Below are 21,415 nucleotides of genomic sequence, written 5' to 3'. Positions count from 1 at the left end.
AGGCCCTCCAGACAGAAGAAGCCGTGAAGCAGGATAATGCCTTGGTTACCCAAGGTGCCAGGGATCTTCCAGTCCACCTGCTGATGGACCCTTAAGAGAAAAAATTAGGAGCTCCCTGGTGGTCTAGTGGTTAGGACTTGGCACTTTTCACTGTAATGGCCTGGATTCAATCCCTGGTTGGGGAACTAAGATTCCACAAGTCCTGCAGCACAGCCAAAAAAAAAAAAAAAAAAGGAAGAGAAAATAAAACCTTAAACAATGATTAAAAAAAAAAACAACCCACCCCACCCTTACAAAAATCCCACCCTGTGCATTGTTTTCCTTAAGACTTTCAACTTCCATCTCCTATCAGTATAAAAACGTCCCTGGGGGCCCAGTGCCTGGGACTCCTCGCTCCCAATGCAGAGGACACAGGTTCCATTCCTGATCAGGGAACTAGATCCCACATGCTGCAGCTGAAGATCCTGCATGCCACAACTAGGACCCAGCACGGCCAAATATATGTACATGTATTTATATATATATATATATTTTTAAAAAGAACCTTTTTAGGGCCAGGAAATGCAAAAGAGAGAAAAGGAGTCAGAACACAGTACCGGAGCATAATAAATGCTTACAAAAGACTGTGACTGGGTAGGAAGTAAGTGGTACTCATGAACTTTTCCCAAGAAGGCAGCCTTACAGAGGCCATCCCAACCCCAGCCTTGTTCACAAGTGGGTTGGGGGGCGCCTTTCTAAGGGTCCATACCCCATAGCTGGTGCTGGTTGAAGAATGCTACAGAAGATTGCCCAGAAGTGCAGATGTGATCACTTATTCAGGTAATAGTGATGTAGCTGCTCTGCAGGACTTGGTCCCACCAGCCCTGTCTGCTGGCCGACACACCCAAAGTGTACCCTGGAATTGCTTCTCTTCGGCAACAGCATGATTGACATTTATGCCTTTCTAGCCTCCAGGCCAGAATTCATCTGGGTGAGAAAGAATAAATGAGCGAGTTCTGTGTGATCACAAACCAACAGCTCAGAAAAACAGCAAAAACCTCTTTGCTATTTGAGCTTTTGCTCAGGCCTGGTTTTATTACACATCGCTTCAGAATGCCTGCATAGCCACGTGCTCATCATTTTTGGTAACTAAGTAACCCCATTTACCCTTCTATTGGTGCTTAAGTAAATTATAAACACTACCTTTTATTCAGTCTTTAGGATGGTATGGTATAGTACTAGATATTTTTATATACTATCATATTATCTCATTAAATTGCCATAATAATCTCCCATGGGGGAAATGTTTCCACTGTGAAAGCAATAAAACTGAAGCTCAGAGGATATGATTCCAACCTAGGTCTTTTTTTTTTTTTTGTCAGGGGCAGGGGCGGGGCATGTGTCCTGTGAGATCTTAGTTCGCAGACCACACCCTCTGCATTGGCATCATGGCTTCCCAGGTGACTTAGTGGGTAAAGAACCTGCCTGCCAATGCAGAAGATATAAGCGGTGTAGGTTGGATCCCTGGGCTGGGAAGATTCCCTTGGAGGAAGGCATGGCAACCCACTCCAGTATTCTGGCCTGGAGAACCCCCATGGACAGAGAAGCCTGGTGGGTTACAGTTCATGGGATCACAAAGAATCAGACACGACTGAGCCACTGACACACAGGAAAGTCCCAACCCAGGTCTACTGAGTCCTAAATACAAGAACCCAGTCAGTCTGTCAATCTATTCATGAAGCATGCTTTAGAAAGCCCCTTAAAGGCCATCCTACCTCACACAAAGGCTAAGGTCATTGTCAAAGACATCCTTTTAGTAACATTTAATAACATTCACCTTATCACCCTTTCTTTCTTACCTTACAAGGTCTTTACTCACTCAGCTTTTATTTTCTCCATCAAAGGATCCCTGTTTTATTCAGTCCTAGAACCAAAATCCTGGGCTAGATGAGTCATTGTTTCAAGCCACTATGACAATTTTCTCTGTTCCTCCTACAGAAACTGTTATCTAGCACCTTGGGTCATTTTTTTTTTCTCTTTTATCCAACTTGATTGTCCTTTCTCTCCCAAGAAAATTTCTGTTCCTAGAAAGTAGTGATTAGAGGGAGTCTCCTTTAAGCTCCTGGGGTTAAGACAGAGCTGAATATATCTGAGGGGTTTAGGAGTCCTGGAAGTGATTTTTTTTTAATTTATTATTATTTTTCATTTTGGCTGTGCTGGGTCTTCACTGCGGCGCTCAGGCTTTCTCTAGTTGTGGCATGCAGGTTCCCTAGTGATGGCGTGTGTACTCTAGAGCCTGGGAGTGATTTGCTTTAATATTGCCTGCTGGTCCCAGGTTCAACCCCATTTTCTGAGCCTTTACCCCCTCTAAGGGATGCCTCCCTATCAGGTACTAGGTGGCCAAACACTGCCCCCTGGCTGCCCAGTTGAGGCCTTGTTGGCAGGCTATTCCCAGGACCTGGCCCACAGCCTCTTTCTGTACCCAGCTCACATATCAGGATACCATACGATGGTCAAGTTGTTTGTAGAAAGTATTCAGTTAACTTGGGGATTTGTTTGCCTATGGGTTCTGCACAGCTCCTGATCTTCATTTTACCTTGGGGAGGATGAGCCTCAAAGGAGAGCTAAACACGTGGATGAGAATATGACAGTCAGCACAAAGTATTGGTCCCATGGAGTGATCTATAAGGAAGAACTTGCAGTGAGGGCATAAGGAGGAATGGCACCTTGGTGAGAGCCTTGGACTATTGCCTTGCTGGGCATTTGCTCTGGAGTGCCTACCAAGGGTACTGCTTCCTTCTACTTCAAGCTTTCCCCTTTCATCTCCTCCTCCATAAGTTGTTGAAAGATGAGAGTGCTTTAGGAGAGGAAGAATGTAGAAACTAGGAGGCAGGACTTACTTGCACATTGTAATTTTGCTATTTTGACCCCACCAACTTGTTGCCTTTCCAAGCAGACTGGAGTTCAGAGGATTCGATAGTTCAGCTGGTAAAGAATCCTCCTGCAATGCAGGAGAACCCAGTTTGATTCCTAAATGGGGAAGATCCCCTGGAAGAGGGATAGGCTACCTATTCCAATTTTCTTGGGCTTCCCTGGTGACTCAGTTGGTAAAGAATCTGCCTGCAATGTGGGAGACCTGGGTTCTATCCCTGGGTTGGGAAGATCCCCTGGAGGAGGGAACAACTACCCAATCCAGTATTCTGGCCTGGAGGATTCCATGGACTGTTTAGTCCATGGGATTCCAAAGAGTGTACACGACTGAGCGACTTTCACTTTCACCCTCCAGAACAGAGAAAGCCCAGCATTTGGAGGGGAGAGACAAGCTGTTTTTTTTTTTTTTAATCAGTTTTTTTGTTGTTGTTCTTGTTTTCTGTTTTTGTGGCCGTACCTGGAAGCCTGTGGGATCTTAGTGCCCTGACCAAAGATCAAACTTCCGCCCCCTGTATTGGAAGCACTGAGTCTCAACCTCTGGACCACCAGGTATGTCCCTGTTGTTTTCCTATTTGAATTGCGTGGTATCTCTGTGGGCTGGCTGTTTTCTCTCTCAACTGGGGCTCTCCCAGTACTCAAGACATGTGCACTTGAAACTCAAAAGGAATCTACTCTTACAGACTTCCTTTGCTTCTACACTTCATCCTCGTAGGCAGATGTACTGACATCTCCCCTGTTGCCCAGGACTCCACCTCTGTTCTTACCCAAGGCTCTACCAGTAGCTCCAAAAGTAGCTTTAATTTTTTTGAGACCAGGATAATAAAGAGAAGGGAAGCATGCCTAAGAACTTGCTTTTCAAAGACACCATGCCAAGTGAGATAAGCCATACACAAAAGAACAGATATTACATGATTCCACTCACACGTGGTACCTAGAATAGACAAATCAATAGAAACAGAAAGTAACATTAAGGTCCAAGTTTAGAGGGAGTGAGGAAAGGAGAGTTACTATTTAATGGGTACAGAATTTGGGATGATGAAAAATTCTGGAAATGGATAGTGATGACGGATATACCGCACTGTGAATGTACTTGATGCCATGGAATTGTGCACTTAAACGTGGTTATGTGGTGCATATTTTCTCACAGGGTTAAAGAAAATGCCAGAGGTCAAATCAGCATTCTTTATTACTGATCCAGCAGACTTATTTTTTTCTGAGTTACTAAGATTAGTACATTTGGGCAATTATGTTAGTTTGACTGATATTTTTACCTGTTGGTTTAAAATAAATTCCTTGCTGTCTCCCAAGAAAAGAGAATTCTCTTCTCAAACCCAGCTTTCTTAACAGTGACAATAACCCCCAGAAGATTTTACCCTGTTGAGTTCCTGAGCCTGTCTTTTCAATGCCATCTCTGGAGAAAGTCAGGATCATGGTGTGGGGAGCAGATATTGAAGGGTACGGGGTTAGAAGGGGAACTGGTGCCTCAGGGCACTGGCAGCTGCCAAATATTTCCCAAGTCTGCATCTCCTTTGCCTCTTCTGACTTGATGCTGACTCCCCTGCCAATCACACAGCTCAGACTTTCTTTCAGAGGGGATGTGATGAAGGAAGCCTGGGTAACCAACCCAGGCTGTCCCCACCAAACGCAGAGCACTGGGCATCCTGCAGGGGGCGCCCATGTGCAGACCCTGAGGGCACCTGCATGGCCCAGGCGGGCTCCAGAGGGGCTGCCCCGGTGACTGAGATCAGGCAGCTCTAGCCAGCGTTCTCTCCAGACACTGTTTGATGGAAATGACTATTATTATATATTGTATTATAGATATAGAAAACTAACAGAAAGAACTTAGAGTGCCAGGAGAAAGAGAAACCGGCATAGTGGATGGAGAAAGTGAGGGGTTTGGTGAATAGTCTAAACGTTGAACAGTGAGAGAAGGGAGAATCAGAGAGGAAACAGGAGTTTCCATGGAACATCACTGTTGCACTTTCTTCCACCACAAAAAGAAAGAGAGAGATGAATGTGGAGCAGTCCAGGGAAGGCTAAAATAATTGATTTCAGGTAGTTGAGATCAGGTGGCTCTGTCGGTAAAGAATTCACCTGCAGTGCAGGAGACCTGGGGTTGATCCCTGAGTCAGGAACATCCTTGGAGAAGGGAATGCATTCTTGCCTGCAGAATCCCATGGACAGAGGAGCCTGGTGGGCTACAATTCATGGGGTCACACAGAGTCAGACATGATTGAGTGACCGAGCACACACGCAGTGGAGATTTGAGAGAGTTGGGGTAAGAAGTGGACACGAGGACCACCAGTAACGAGGAGTTGGGTAAGCTGAGGGGTGCAGGTGAGAGAGATGCCGGCTGGGCTGATGGTGAAACCTGGGACACGGACCATTCAAAGTCTGGTTATTGGGTTTGATGGTGCCAAGCCAGAGACAGTAATGAGACAATTTACCCTCTGGTAGCATAGTGACTTCTGTTGGGCTCAGCAGGTGTTGCTTTGGGGGCCTTGGTGGACACAGTAAAGATGAAAGAGTTCTGGATTCCTGGGATGGAAGTAAGATCCTTAACCTCGGGGAGGGAGCTTTATTCCCCATTGCCTTTGGGTCTTGCTAAGCAGTGGATAGTTATCCAAGCTGGAGCACTGAGCTTTCCTATGTAGGACCTGTTTCCAGACATAGTTTCAGAGCTGACTAGATTACATTAAAACAGTTCAGTCCTCTCTCACTCCTTAGAGAGGCCACAGCCAGGATTCCATAACCTTCAGAAAGCATACAGGCAAAGACCTGAGATCCTCAATGACTTCTGTTCCTCATCCTCTTCCCTTTCAAAAGTACAGAAGTTTGGCTATTTCAAAGGCAGCAGAAAGATAGCCACCCAACTATCTCCAGATAAGGAAACCCTAGGTCAGAGAAGGAATGTCATATAATAGGCTCAGTGAGCCTAAAGAGCATGAGGGTCAACTGAAGAAGCAGAGAGACAGAAATGATAGGAGTGGAGACTTAAGGCAGCAAGGGCAGGGCTAGGAATGTCCTAAACTGGAACTGGTGAACTCAGTCAATAGAGAATAGCATTACCTGTTGGCACATAATAGTAGTAATAATAGTAGTAACAACAATTATAGTATAATGCCTATATGGAGTATTCTTTATATATATTCACTTACATAAGACATCAGTCTTATGAAGTAGGTGCTATTATGCGTGCGTGCTTACTCGCCCAGCTGTGTCTGAGTCTTTGTGACCCTTTGGACTGTGGTCCTCCAGGCTCCTCTGGCCATGGGATTTTTCAGGAAAGAGTACTGGAGTAGGTTGCCATTTCCTCCTCCAGGGGATCTTCCCAACCCAGGGATCGAACCCATACCTCCTGTGTGTCCTGCATTGCAGGTAGATTCTTTACTTCTGAGCCATTGGGGAAGCCCAGGTACTATTAAAGTCACATGTTAAGATGTGGAAACCTGAAGCACAGAAAGTTTAAAAATATAGGCTCCAAGAGCCTATATTTAAAAAAAAAAAAAAAAAGGCTCCAAGAGCACTGGGATTTGCCTTTTTTATCCCCTGCTGTTATCCCGGTGCCTGGCACATAATAGGTATTCAATTATTATTTGTTAAATTAACAGTTAATTGGCCCAGAATCATGCAGATGGTGTGGGAGGGCTGGGACAGGAACTGAGGTTTGTTGGCTCTAAAGATTCCACTGTTAATTACTGAGATATACTGTCCTGAATGTCAAACAGGAGATGCTCTTTGCATGTCTCTCAGCCTGAGTTACAGGTGCTTAGTAAACCCTGTCCTCACTCTCAAAGCTGGCTCTCTGAGGGAACACTTCCTAACTCATTTTATGAGACCAATATTAATTACCCTGACATGCTCAATCGTGTCCAGCTCTTTGCAACCCCATGGACTGAAGCCCACCAGCTTCCCCTGTATGTGGAATTCCCCAGGCAAGAATACAGAGTGGGTAGCCATTCCCTTCTCCAGGGCATCTTCCTGACCCAGAGATGGAACCTGGGTCTCTCACACTGTAAGCAGATTCTTTACCATCTGAGCCACCAGGGAAGCCCCCAATGCAGTTAAAGACATCATAAGAAATGAAAGCTGAACACCAGTATTTTCATGAGCATAGGTGAAAAAAAAATCAGTAAAATATTAGTAAGTTGTATCCAATAATGTATAAGAAGAATTATAAACCATGACCAAGTGAGTTTATTCCAGGCATGGAAAGCTGGCTCAATATTTAAAAATCAATGAATATAATCCATCACATCAGCAGGATAAAGAAGAAAAATGATCATATCAATTGACGTAGAAAAGGCACTTAACAAAATCCAATACCCACTCATGATAAAAGCTCTCAGCATATGGGGAATAGAAGAGAACACCCTAAGCTTGATAAAGAACATCTACAAAATTTACAGCTTAGGTTCATTAACTGTAACAAACTGGAGATACTGAAAATGGAGGAGGCTATGCCTATGTGGGGGCAGTGGGTATATGGGATTTCTCTGTACTTTCTTCTCAATTTTGCTGTGAATCCAAAACAGCTCTAAAAATTATAGTTAATAGGTTTGATGATGCCTTTCTAAATAAAACACCTAAGACATGGTCCATGATAGAAATAATTGATACGTCGAACTTCAGTTTGATTACAAACTTCTGCTCTTGGAAAGACAAGGTCAACAGTATTAGACTGGGAGGAAACATTTGCAAAACACATATCTGAGAAAGGAATGTTATCCAAAATATACAAAGAACTCTTAAAGCTTAACAATAAGAAAATAAACACCTGATTAACTTCTCCAAAGAAGATAAACAGATGGCAAAGAAGCATATGACAAGATTACCCACATCCTATCATTTAAGGAGAAGTAAGTTAAAATGACAATGATATACCACCAGACACCTATCAGAGTGGCCAAAAACCAAAATCCTGACAACACCAAATGCTAATGGGGATGTGAAGCAATAGGAACTCTTGTTCACAGCTGGAGGGCATGCAAAATGGTACAGCCAGTTTGGGAGACAGTTTGGTGGTTTTTCACAAAACTAGATGTACTCATACCATGTACTTCAGCAATTGTACTGCTTGTTATTTAGCCGAAAGAGTTGAAAACTTTTGTCCAGAGTAGGTGAATAGCTACATAAACTGTGGTTCATCCATACAGTGCACTATTATTCAGTCCTAAAAAGAAATCAGCTCTCAGAAAAAGCATGCAGGAATCTTAAGTGCATATTACTAAGTAAGAGAAGCCAGTCTGAAAAGGCAGCATACTTTATGATTCCATTATATGACATTCCAGAAATGGCAAAACGATGGTATTTATACAAAAGGTCACTGGTTGCCAGGGGGCTCTTGGGGAGGGAGGTGGGTTGAATAGGTGAAATGCTGCAGATCTCCTGGGGTGGGGGAAACTACTCTGTATAGTTTACTGTACTTATGGATGTACAGATTTAGCATTTATCAAAACCTATAGAATTTCACAGCACAAAGAGTGAATCTTAATGTATACAGATTTTAAAAGTTAGTTAGAGGTCAGGGAATCCTAAAGTGAAATGCAGAATATGACTAAATAATCCAGCTGTACTACAGTTAGATTATGAAGAGAAGGGAGTGGGGAAAAGGGTGCTTACTTAAGTAACTTTGGAAATGAGTGGAGTCTGTAAAACTAAAGGTAAAATAAATTGTACTTAAGTATTACATAGATGTTACAGAAAAGCAAGGGAGGAAACTAGAATGATCTGTGTGATAATGGATTGGAGTTGGAGACATGAGTATGAACTCATGTTTAGTTTATATAGATGGAAATGGTTACATATGGAACTCTTTACAGATATTAATATGTCTACATACACAGATTAGTAAAAAACTATTGTTTATTTCTTTGCTCTCTCAGCTGAGAGAATCCAGAAGCACTGATATCCCAGTAGCAACAAGCAAACCTACCACTCTCCAACCAAGTGAACCAGAGCTCCATGGAGAAATGACTAATTCTAGGCTTGGGGCAGGTGATGTATAAGATAAATAAGGAGATACACACACACATAATAAAAGCTGAACCCCATGAAAATGAGAATATGCCAAAGGGACACAGGAACCAATTGAAAGAGTGCCCAATGGCTGAAGCTGGAACAATTTGAGCAACAAAAACAACAAGTAGTATATTGGATAATAATCCAAAGAATAAAATTAGTATCCATCGTCCATATTGATAGACATAAATTAGTGAACAAATAAGTGATTGTGTGTGTCACGTGTTCAGTCACTCAGTTCTGGCCAGCTCTGTGATCCCAGGGCCTGCAGCCCACCAGTCTCCTCTGTCCATGGGGTTTCCCAGAGAAGAATACTGGAGTGGGTTGTCATTTCCCACTCCAGGGGATCTTCCCAACCCAGGGATTGAACCTTGGTCTCCTGTGTCTCCTGTATTGACAGGCAGTTTCTTTAACACCACATCACCTGGCGTGCTGCAGTTCATGGGGTCGCAGAGAGTCTGACATGACTAGGCCTTGGTGACTGAAAAACAACGAACCTGGGAAGCCCCAGATAGATGGGAGAGAAGTAAAAAAATCTCCGGGGCATAAGAAATCCAAAATCAATGTAATCACCCTCAAGTAGGTGAAGTATAACTCCTCACTCTTAAGGGTGCATTGTTCACAGGACTTCCTTCAGAAAAGTGCTGTATAGAAAGGAGGGAAAAAGAGTAATTTCAGTGGGGAAACCTAATATACACTACCTCAGCAAGATGATCAAGGTCAACATCAACAGAGGTGAGTCATTTTGACATGTGCTGTGATGGGATGTGATGAGAATGGCACTTCACCTTTTTGGATCTTCTTCCTCAAAACCTCTGTGTGTGTGTGTGTGTGTGTGTGTGTGTGTGTGTGTGTGTGTGCGCGCGCGCACACGTGTGTGTGCTACTCACTCAGACATGTCCAACTTTTTGCATTCCCATGGACGTAGCCCGCCAGGTTCTTCTGTCCATGGGGATTCTCCAGGCAAGAATGCTGGGGTAGATTGCCATTCTCTTCTCCAGGGGATTTTCCTGACCCAGGGATCAAACCCAGGTCTCCTGTACTGCAGGCAGATTCTTTACTGTTTGAACTAAAAACCCGTCAGCTCAGTCTAATCATGAGGAAAACATCAGACAAATCACAGCTGACAGATGTTCTGCAAAATACCTGACTCCTTAACATTTTCAAAGTTATCAAAAACAAGAAAATCTGAGAAACCGTTACAGCCAAGAAGAGCCTCAGAATACCTGGTGACTAAATGTGGTGTCCTAAACCAGGTTCTGAAATGGAAAAGAGGACGTTAGAGGAAAGACTGAGGAACTCTAAAATAAAGCATGGATTTTAGTTATCAATGAGTGTTAGTTGCTCAGTCATGTCTGACTCTTTGTGACACCATGGACTTTAGCCCACTAGGCTCCTCTGTCCATGGAGATTCTCCAGGCAAGAATATTGTAAGCGGTAGCCATTCCCTTCTCCAGTGGATCTTCCCTGTCTCAGGGATCAAACCCGGGTCTCCCACATTGCAGGGGGATTCTTTACCTTCTGAGCCACCAGGGAAGCCCTTTCCACATTGGCTCACTAATTATAACAAATAGTAATGTAAGATGTTCATAACAGGGGAAACAGTGTGTGGGGTATATGAAAACTCTCTTTGAAATTTCTCTGTAAACCTAAGATTGTCCTAAAAAATAAAGCTTATTACAATAAAATGTATTTTAAAAATGGACCACTATCTGCTTCCTTAGATTCTCCACTGGAGTGGGGAAGCTTTGTGGAGCTCAGAGCTGGCCATCCCAGAGAAACAGATGGAACTTTGGGTCAGCAGGCAGGTCTGAAAACTCCAGTCAGGACACTGCCCCTTCCCCTTGGGCAGGGCTAGTGTGCCGGCAGACCCAGAGACGTATTCCCCACAAGTGACTTGGCCTCTGTGGTCTGAGGTGCTTGGGGCCAGACCTGACAGCTTTGGGCTGGGCTCTTCCTTGCTGCCCTCGCCCCCAACACCACGAGTTTCCTTGCCTGGCCTCCTAGAGTCTCTGGCTGTAACTCCCCAGTTCTGCTAAGGGTTGTCTAGGAAAGTGCAGACTCCCCACCCTGCCCGGCAAACCTAGTTCTGAGAGAAACGTGGGGAAGGCCGAGCGCAGAGGTTAGGCACTCCTGGTGAAAAAGAAGGAAAAGGGGGGGTATTTTCTGTGTCCCCAGTTGAGAGGAAGTGCTTTTCACTCTCCCTGGCACATTCAGAGGGAGGGAGCTGAGTAGCCAGCGTTCCAGACACCGGCCAGAAAAGCGCTGGGATTTTGCAGAAAAGCAGGGTCTCCCAGGTCTGGTCTGGGAGAGCAGGGCTGGCAGTGCTGGAGTTGCAGCTTCAGGACTAAGCTTAGGAATATCCAAGGAACTTGAAGATTCCCCACGTTTTTGTGGCCGGGAAACTACGATGACTTTCAACGCGGAGGCGTGTGCTGCCAGAGAGCGGTTTTGGCGAGATGGCCAGTGCGCTCTGGAAAGCTGAGGACTGGCAGGAAACGGGGCTCTCTGGAGAGAGGGAAGTTAGGAGCCAGAACCCTACAGCTCACTAGGAGGGGCCACGGGGAGGGGTAGCAATAGCCTGGAACTGGCATCGCCACCCTCATTGAGTGCCCAAAGCCCAGGGTGAGGAGTCAGGGCAAAGCCTCTGGTCTCAGCTCCGGCTGCGCCCTGCCATCTCCAGCTTTACGCACGGGCTTGTCTCGTCTGCTGGCCCCGTGAGGAGCGCCGGGGAACTCCAGCCTCCTCACCTGAGGACTGGTCTTTTCCTGCAGCTTCAGGGCTTTATACCAGGGGGCCCCAAGGGCAGTAGAAGCCAGTGGTTCGGGCTCTGTAACAGGGCAAGGGACAATCAGGAATGGCCATGGGTGGCCTGGAGAGGGGCGCACAGTCGGGCTGGCGGGTGGCAAGACCTCTGAGTTAATGTATAATTGTGAGCAGATGGCGGGGGCTGGCAGCAGCCTGGGGCTTGGGCCCAGCTAATGAGGGACAATTAGCCCCAAGCCCGGTGGGGGCGGCTGAGAGAGTCAGACAGTGAAGGCAGATATTTGCTCCTCAAACAGTCTGGCGCTTTGGGCAGAGGGCTGAGTGGCTGAGCCTTTGGGCTGGCTAGGCTCCCCTTCCTCTCTTTTCCCTCCCCCCATCACCTCTGGGTCGAAAGCCTCTGTTTGTTCAGACCCAAGAGTGTGTTGTAAAGGCGGGGGGAGAGGGTAGTTTATGGGGGAAATCACTGCCTCCACCATCTGCCAGGTCTTGTCCCTGCTCCCCCTGACACCCCTATCTCCACCCTTACACAGCTGTCCATGGGAATAGTGGGTCCGGACATGGAGCCTTTGGTCCCCAGATGCAGGGGCAAATAAAGGGGAAGGGATGAGGCAGGAAAAGAGGACTAAGATCAGGGGTACCACATGCCTTCCTCAGGACCTCCTCTCACCCAGGCATGGCTGAGTATTGGGACCAACAGTTTCAGCTGCCCTGGGAGTGAACTGGCTCTCCAGTCACTAGGGCGTGTGCTGTCCTGCCCCTGGTGCTGAAACCATCTGCTGCAGTCTGCCCAGGGCTCTGGACTAGCCCGAGGAGGCTGGAAAAGGAGGGGAGTAAGTGTCAGGGTAAGGGAGAAAACCCACTTCTGTGATACATTTGGCTCTGTTTTGAGAATGAGTTCCCAACCCTAGGCTCAACCATGATATCCATGCCTCTGTCCCTGCCAAACCAAAACATTTACCAATGAAACCTAGTCTTAGATCTCCACACCCTGCTTGCTTTCAGCCTGACATCTGAGAGGGTCTCTCAGAATCCAAAGTGTGGGATGGACCCAAAGAGTTTTCCATGCTGCCTCCTTCACAAGAGATCTGCCCATGCTGGAGGTGGCAACAGAGCTTCCGTGCGCTGGGGGCTTTGTCTCCTTTCCAGCTGCTGGGCCTTCCACCCCAACAACAATCCGGGTACCCTGTGGTGTCCATGGTGGGAACAGGAGCGTCATTCATAACTTAGAGTCTAAAAGCACCATATCCTTAGTGGAATGGAGCCTGATAAATCTAGAAATGGATAGATACCCCACATGCAACCTAACTCCCCTCAGAGGCTCATTCCCTCCATCAACCCTGTTGACAGTATTCTGAATCCCAGGGTCCCCCAATTTCTAAGCAAGACTCATCCTGGGCGTCACCTCAGTCAAGGAGCCAATTGGAGGTTTGGTTAGGACACTTGGGAAGAACTGGTGCTGTGTGACACTCTTTTCTACACATACTTCATTCTCTGAGAGATTCATGGGCCAACCTGGCCAGTATTTAGGTGTTGGTCTATGTACCCATTTATTTTTTCAACCAACACAGGACTCGGGAGTTGACCCAGAACCCAAAAGTGCATTCTGGGTGGGAGGCTGTGTCTGTGGTTCTGGAAGTCACGTTTGGGCTAATGAGCATCTGAAGACGTGGAGACACAGTCTGAAATTCCCCCATCTTCCTTATTCCTCATCCACTTCAGGAGTACTGGCCCCTGAGTGGGTGTGCACAAGGGCTGGGTGCCTTGGGTGAGACTGGCTCTGGCCCTGCTTCAGGCTGGCACGGCGGGGGGGGGCAACATGGGCTCCGAGGACTTCTGGTGGAAGGACACAGTGGGGTTGGCTGTGGTTCGCCCTGACTCAGGGCCAGCGTCAGTCAGCCCCATGCACACCTCCCTCCTCCTCTCTCCTCTGCTCATGGCCTGTGACATCACTGGCTACTCCCAGAAGGCTGCCCTCTGCTCCTGATCACCGGGCTCTCTGTAGCTCTGGACCCCCTGGCAGGACTGAAGCAGAAAGAGAGAGGAGGCTGTTACCAGGACCAGACCAGCACCCTCCCTGGAGACTGCAGGGGTCTCAGGAGCCCAGATCAGGAGACTGAGACTCTTGAAGCATCGAAGCTGTCACCTCAGTGTCTCCACACAGGTAGCTCACCTCCGGCTCATTGTCTGCTCCGCCTCCCAGGCTGGCTCCATGTCTTTGTGTGGCCAAGCCAACCTCTCTCCTCCTTTGTCTCTGCAGCCACCTCCTTCCTGCCCCTTCAGCCCCCTCTGCTGCTCTCCCATCTTGTGAGGACCGGTTCTCTCCTCAGACAAGTCAATGTGAATGTTGGAAATGTGTGGTGCAGCAACTGGGAATGGGTTACTATTTTGAGTTGGGGGGATTTTAGGTTTGGGTATCGAACCTGAGCCCCTACAGCTCCTCTTGAGCTCTAGTCACTGAGGGGAGGACAGATTCCTCTCGAGGATTCAGGGCTTGGCTGATTTTCTGAGCTTTTGACATAGCCCTTTAAGTCCCCGGATTCTTTCCTCTCTCCATTGCTTTCGTGGTGGCAGGGGTGGAGGCAGAGAAAGAGAGCCTCAGGATTAGAAGCTGGAAATTTCAGCTTCTGAGGAGGGACTGGCTTCTAAACTTCCTTGAACTTTACTCCCTGGGAAGCCTCTTATTTGCGAGAACCCCAATTTGTCCCTCGGTTTTCTTTCTGGAGAAACCTCAGCCTGCCTTTCTGACTCTCTGGAAAGATGAGAGCTTGTAGGGGAATGTGTCTCTCTCTGTCTAGAGAGGAGTGAGTAAAAGCTGTTTCAGTTCCTGAGTTTCTCTGGTCCCTCCTGAGTTCATTGGTTTCTCCCCAGCACTAGTCTCCCCTTCCTGGTTGCTCTGCGATCTCTTGGAGAGCAAAAGCCTTGTCCTTTTCCTTTTTACTCCCTTCATTCTAAACAACTAGCTATGTACTCATGATTAATACCATGTTCAGTAGATAATTGCAGATTAGTTGATTAAGTCGAGATGGTGTGGTTATTACAGGAAAGTTCCAAGCATAAGCTATTCTCTGGGGTGACCCCCAGCCGTGCCAGGGGTCAGGCATGAAAGGAGGTGGCATCAACTGCCATGTCTAGCTGTTAAAAGCAAGACAGACGTGGTGGTTCATGACCTGGGTCCCTAGCTGCCCAGAGACTCTCATGCTCACCTTGGCATCTATGCAGGTCAGAGACAGCCCTCTCCTGCTTCTCCCTCCCTCCCTTCAACCTCCCTTTGGTAAATGGTAATTGAGTGTCTGGCCCTGGAGAGCTGACCTTTGAGAGTATGAGATCTAGAACTCTCCAGAGTTAACAGGAAACAACAACCCCAGTGGGTTAGAAGGTGTCAAGAGAGGTGTCTTCTGGGAGATGCTAGAACTTCAGGCTTGTTCATCTCTACTTCCAGTGGGTGGGGACTGAGCTTCAATGCCTGGGGGTAGAGCTGAGCCCTGGTGTCTCCCCAGAACTTTCTGGGGAGCATAAAACACAGAGCAAGACCCTCCCATGAGGTGCTCTGCAGGAAGCTTTCTGGCTGGTGGCTTGGAGAACATAACCTGCATGAGACTACAGGCAGAGCCTTTAATGTGGTTCCCAGCCCTGGACCAGGGTGATGGGGATCTGTGGTCCCTGGTGCTCTCCCTGGCTGGGCAGAACCTCCTAAGCTTAGGAGGCGGGACCCCTTCCCCAAGTGTATCACCTCCTAGGGGCTGATAAGGCTTTTGAGGGATCTTAGCTCCTCAACCAGGGATCCAACATGCATGATCTGCACCGGAAGTGCTGAGTCTTAGCCACTGGACTGCCAGGGAAGTCCCCTAGCCCTGTGATGTTTTAACTCAAAGGTTTAGTAAAACGAATCTGAGTCTTTGTAACCAATCTACTGGCAAATTTTAGAAATCTTATCCTCTATCACAAAGCCCTATCCCAAGATCATTCCAAGCAAGAGATTCCACCCAAAGAACCCTGGATTATTGTAGGCTCAGCCTCAAGAACAAAAAAGGACCTCCCAGGAGAAACTCCTCTCCCCAGTCTTCCCAGTGCCTGTCCTTTGAGAGGAGGCTCAGCCTGGAGCATGCCGCAGGATGGTAAGATGCCCGAGAGAAGCTGGAAGGACAGGGTAGCAAAAAGAGGGCAGAAATGACTCAGGGCTCTGCTTCCATCCACATGGTTTCATGTGCCCTTAGCCAGCATTCTAAGGGCGCTCAGTCCAGACAGTGTCTGTCCCACCCTGTGTCCCTAAGCTCAGGAGGGCCAGTGCCTACGGCCAAGGAGCAAAGATTCACCCATGAGCCAGCTCCCAGAGAAAGTGGCATGTTTGGGGGACCCTGTGAGCAGAAGAGGGACCATCCCCGGGGGAGAGGATTTTCTCTACGGTGGGAAGGCAGGCTGGAGGGGTAACCCTTCTCCCAGAAGGGTCGTCCTGGCCACAGGTAGACTGGGGAGAGGGGAGCTGCTGGGTTGGATGCTTCTTTCTCCCTCCCAGGGATCAGCAGTGTGAACCAGCTGGGGGGGCTCTTTGTGAATGGTCGGCCCCTGCCCCTGGATACCCGACAACAGATTGTGCGGCTGGCTGTCAGCGGGATGCGGCCCTGTGACATCTCCCGGAGCCTCAAGGTAGGATGCTGGGCCCTTCACCCAGTGATGGGGACAAGAAGCAGGGAGAGGAGGTCCTTTAAGGCAAGTCTGGGGCTGGTGCAGACTGGGAGGGCCTTTGGGCTTGGGCTGCTCCCCAAGGGCTGGGATAGGGAGCTTCAGATTTCCGAAGGTGGGGCTGGACTCCACTCTGTGGCCTTGTAGCCTCTGTCCCAGGGACACTCCTCCTCTGGCCATTAGGCCTTACCTGTCTCTGCATTTCACCTGACGCAGGTATCTAATGGCTGTGTGAGCAAGATCCTAGGGCGTTACTACCGCACAGGTGTCTTGGAGCCCAAGGGGATTGGGGGAAGCAAGCCACGCTTGGCCACGCCGCCGGTGGTGGCGCGAATCGCCCAGCTCAAAGGGGAGTGCCCGGCCCTCTTCGCCTGGGAGATCCAACGCCAGCTCTGTGCAGAAGGGCTTTGCACCCAGGACAAGACTCCCAGTGTAAGTGCCCTTCCCTCCGCAGAACCAGAACCGGAACCGCAGACAGGCTGTCTGGCGAGGCAGAAGTAGATCCTTTCTTCTTTGGCAGTGGGGCCTCCCAGGCTGGGGGCAAGGCTCCTGGGCTCTCTTCTGACCCAGAAGTTTCTCTTCTGAAAAGTGGTGAGACAGGTGAGATGAAGAGAGTATGGGGAGTAAGAGGAGGCTGCTCTTGGAACTAAGGTGTTGGCTGGGACAGAGAGAGAGAGAGAGGATGTTGGCGGAACATCCTTAGGAAGCAACCCCGGCTCTTTGCACCGTCTTCCTACTCAACACCCCACATCCTCAGGTCTCCTCCATCAACCGAGTCCTGCGGGCATTGCAGGAGGACCAGAGACCGCCCTGGATACATCTCAGGTTGCCAGGTGGGTCTTGGAGCTGCCTCCAGGGATGATCAGAGCCGCAAGTAAGCATCTTACAGTTCTCACATTCCTTTCTTATTCTTTCTTGCATCACCCTCACCACAAGACAACTGAGAGAGGCTGGCAGGGGGTCTTATTCTCTCCTGGCAGGAGAGGATGGAGGCTCAGAGGAAGGGAAGCGACTAACCCAAGGTCACTAGCTAGGTGTTGGCAGGTCCTAGAATGGAGACCAGCTCCCTAGACCCCTGGGTTCACAGGATCTGCTGAGGAGGAGGCAGGACTGGGGCTTCCACATCTTCCCCCTGCCTCGATCACAGCCTCTCAGACCACTTTTGCTGTGCTGCGGTGGTCACGCAAGCCTGGACCAAACCTTGCAGCTGTCTCCCTCCAGATACTAAGCATGAGCCCACCACAGTATGGAGTGTGCCCCTCACCCAGCGCCCCTGCAGCAACCCCCGAGTCCAGGTGGATGTCCCAGCGGTGCAGCTCCTCTCTATAGCCACACTGCCCCGGCCCCATAGCCCCAGAGGAATCACTGTCGCAAACCCACTCCAGCTACCGTCTCCCTTTGCAGCCGGTTTGGGTCCAATTCCTCGAACTCCGCCTAGTGACTCTGAGGCTCCCCGGGGTCCCCACCCAGGAACTGGCCACCGGAATCGGACGATCTTTTCCCCAGGCCAAGCCGAGGCGCTGGAGAAAGGTGCCGGGGCTGGGTGGATGTGGGCCACGGAGGTGAGGACCCGGAGGCCTGTGGGCCACGGCTGAGCGCTGGAGGCTGCAGGTGGCCCTGCCTCCAGGAGGAGGGCAGTTCAGGGTTGTCCCAGGCGGGGTGGGAGTTGGGGGGGTGTTGCTGAGGGGGCAGCAGGCCTTGCTCCTCTCCCCGTGCCCTTGCCGTGTGAGCCTCCATCTCTGCAGAATTCCAGCGTGGGCAGTACCCTGATTCAGTGGCCCGTGGGAAACTGGCTGCAGCCACCTCTCTGCCTGAGGACACGGTGAGGGTGAGTGAGCCCGGCCGCACTGCGCGCACAGACCCCAAGGACAGAGTCTGGGCCAGGCAGGCTTTGGGCTCTGGTGCAGTAGAGAAGGGGGCGGCAAGGGGGAGACCGGCTTGTTTGGAGCAGAAATGAGCCCCTCCATGTTCCCCGGCTGCTGATTGCTCTCCCCTCCTCCCCCTCCAAGCCTTGGTGCTGAGGAAGGGGTCAGAGAGCAAAGGCCAGAGCAGGAAGCGGGGAGGTCGGATCTGGGGAAGGGTCTGCTCTCCGAGTCCAGGTCAGGAACACGTGGGTGAGAACAGTAAGTGCTGGGCCCTGGAGCGCACAGTCAGCTGCATGGTTTCTGCCCTCCCTCAGATCTGGTTTTCCAACCGAAGAGCCAAATGGCGCCGACAAGAGAAGCTCAAGTGGGAGATGCAGTTTCCAGGTGATTTCTCTGCCCATCCATCCACTCATCCATCCACTCACCTTTCTCTTCCTTCCTTCCTTTCTTCCCTTTCCTTCCTTCCATCCGTTCACATTTCTCTTCCTTCCTTCCCTTCCATTTGTCCATCTATCCATCCATCCACTTACCTTTCCCTTCCTTCCTTCTATCCATTCATCCACCTATCTTTCCATCCATCCATCCACCTATCTTTCCTTCCATCTATCCATCCACCGAACATTTACTTGGCACATCCCACGCATCAGACCTTGTGTTGTATGCTGGACACACATAATCCTTGCTCTTCAGGGCTGCACAGCCCCCGATCATTCCTGGGAATTAATCCTTCTTCCCCAGTCTTTTAAGACCCCACCTTGGGGAGGAGGCAGTTTAGGGCTGTAGCATCCACCCCCTCCCACCCCTGCCAGAAGTCATTGCCTTTCCTAAAACGTCCCCTGCCTCTCACCACCACCCCCTGCTCCGCAGACCCTTGTTCCTCCTGCTGAGTAGATTCTCCCTTACCTTGTAGGTGGTTCCCAGGGTCTGACTGTACCAAGTGCCTCCCCAGGAATCTTCTCTGCACAGGTATCCAGGAGGAGGGGGAGTTTGTGAACTGGGAAGGCCAAAGGGGTCACTGCTCCTCCCATTCCCAGTGGAGGCCTGAGCTAGAATTCACGATGCCCTGGCCCCCACAGTGCACACTTCCAGGGAGCGCCATCCTCATAGTCTACGGTGTGAATGGCTCCCCCTGAAGTTGTTCAAGATACAGCCTGGGGGCAGGGGTCCTGGTCGTGCTAAATAGGAGGCATCGCTGGCAGCTGAGGGCTTCCTCTTGCTTTCCTAGCAGTCCCCCGGCAGTGTGTCCACAGCAGTCCTACCTACCCTGGAATCCTTGGGTCCCTCCAGCTATCCGCTGTGCTGGGGGACAGCATCTGAGGGGTGTCTGAGTGACACCCCACCACAAGCCTGTCTCCAGTCCTGCTGGGGTAAGAATCCGTGCCAGGCCGCACTCCTACAGGATGTGGGGAGGGCAAACCAACTCCTTGACCCACTGGAAGGCCCGATCTCCAGTCGGGGTTATCAATGGAACCTCAGTACAGCTTTCCTCATTCCATGCATGGCCCACAGAGTTGGGGAGACTAGCACCCCTGAGTGTATACTGCCATTGACGGCTGTAGCAGGAAGACGGAGTGGGATTGGGACCTGAGTGTATATTTCCAGGGTAAAGAGCCAACATCTGCCTCTCTCCCCATCAGTGACTTGGGGGGCTGGGGGCCAACAAAAAGCCCAAGCTCAAACTCTCTTCATCCTTGCAGGCTACCTGCCCCCCACAGCTGAGCTCCCTGGACTCCATCCTGCTTTGCCATCCTTGCCCTTCCTTCCACTGCCCCCATCGCCAGTCTTGGTGCCCGTCAGGCCTTGCGCTGGCCTGGCTCCCCAGTGCGAGGTCTGGGATGAGGGAGGAGGCTCAGTGTGGAAGGGAGATGTGGTGGGGAGGATCTGACCCCACTTGTCCGAGCAGGGCACTGCCCCTCTGCCTTCCTGTGTCCCCTCCTTGTCTGTGGGCCTTGCCCCTCTTGTGTGGCACTTGAGTGGAGAGGCTGTGCCCACCCACGTCACATTGGCCTTACGAGGCTTCCAGTTGGCAGTAATAAAAACATTTTTAAAATTGGCAGTAGTTCTGTTGTCCATCGTGTTTTTAAAGTGACTACTCATAATCCCATCCCTACATTTAACAATTATAAACAGTTTGCCCTCTGTCTATCTAAATACCTATCTATGAAAATGTGTATCTAGCTAGCTATCATCTAATATACTTATGTGTTTATATACTATGTATCTAGCTACTGTCTATCCATCCAATCTAACTAATCTCTGTATATATGTATGTATCTGCACATGTATGTATATGTATCTGCCTTGGTGTTTTGGTGCTCATATACCCACACACGTGTGCACACATACAGATACTGATAGCACCTCATGGCCTGTCACCACTGAGTCCTCCAGCATGCATCTCCAAAAAATAAGGGAAGTTTTTTTACATTACCACAACACCATGACCACATCTAAGAAAATGTCTAATAATTCCTTAATCTAAGAAGAGACATATGAACTCTTTAATTGCATATGTATTTTCTGCATAGTGGCAAATAGAGTGGAAATGCCCCTTTTTATATTCTGCTCATCCCTTTATACGTGCTCCTGGGGTATGGTTTGCTTGCTTCTTCTTTTCTGTAAGTTCCAAATCATCTCAATTTTGTCTCCCTAGAGAGAAATCTCCAGGCTCCTCCTGGGAAACCTAGGGATGTAAGAAAAGAGAGGGACACAGAGGAAAGTGATAGAGGGGATATTTGTAGTGAGGGGTAAGCTCATCTCTCCAAATTCTTTCCTTTTTGAAGAGATGGGGATGGAATGATGGTGGTGCAAAGTGAGGGTCAGAATGGAGTTTATTTACTCCCATCTGCGACAGGTACCGGTCCAGAAGTTATCCCTCAATAAGTCTCTTTATCATCAAATACTCTAGAGCTGTGCTGCCAGTAAAAGTAGCCACCAACCACATGTGGCTATTTAAGTGATTAAAATGAAACAAAATGAAGAATTCAGCTCCTCACTCACGCTGTGTGTGTGCTCAGTCGCTTCTGTTGTATCCGACTCTTTGCAACCCCATGGACTGTAGCCCACCAGGCTCTGCTGTCCATGGGATTCTCCAGGCAAGAATACTGGAACAGGTTGCCATGCCCTCCTCCAGGGGATCTTCTGGACTCAGGGATTGAACCTGAGTCTTCTGC

General features: G+C 49.2%; 1 protein-coding gene across 1 annotated transcript; it reads left to right on the top strand.

Annotated features, from left to right (window-relative positions):
- The first annotated feature begins 16,194 nt into the window (after window positions 1-16,194).
- PAX4 (paired box 4) lies at window positions 16,195-20,127 on the top strand. The gene is made up of 9 exons (XM_043871794.1): window positions 16,195-16,341; window positions 16,594-16,809; window positions 17,135-17,210; window positions 17,782-17,907; window positions 18,123-18,205; window positions 18,557-18,626; window positions 19,153-19,208; window positions 19,468-19,609; window positions 19,940-20,127. The coding sequence occupies exons 1-9, from the start codon at window positions 16,309-16,311 to the stop codon at window positions 20,125-20,127; spliced, it is 990 nt and encodes a 329-aa protein (XP_043727729.1). The 5' UTR covers window positions 16,195-16,308.
- Window positions 20,128-21,415: the final 1,288 nt, after the last annotated feature.

This window comes from Cervus elaphus, chromosome 18 (genome assembly GCF_910594005.1).
Source record: "Cervus elaphus chromosome 18, mCerEla1.1, whole genome shotgun sequence".
NCBI classification, from domain to species: domain Eukaryota; kingdom Metazoa; phylum Chordata; class Mammalia; order Artiodactyla; family Cervidae; genus Cervus; species Cervus elaphus.
Note: the sequence above shows the minus strand (reverse complement) of the source record. Positions and strands in the feature narration are given on the sequence as shown.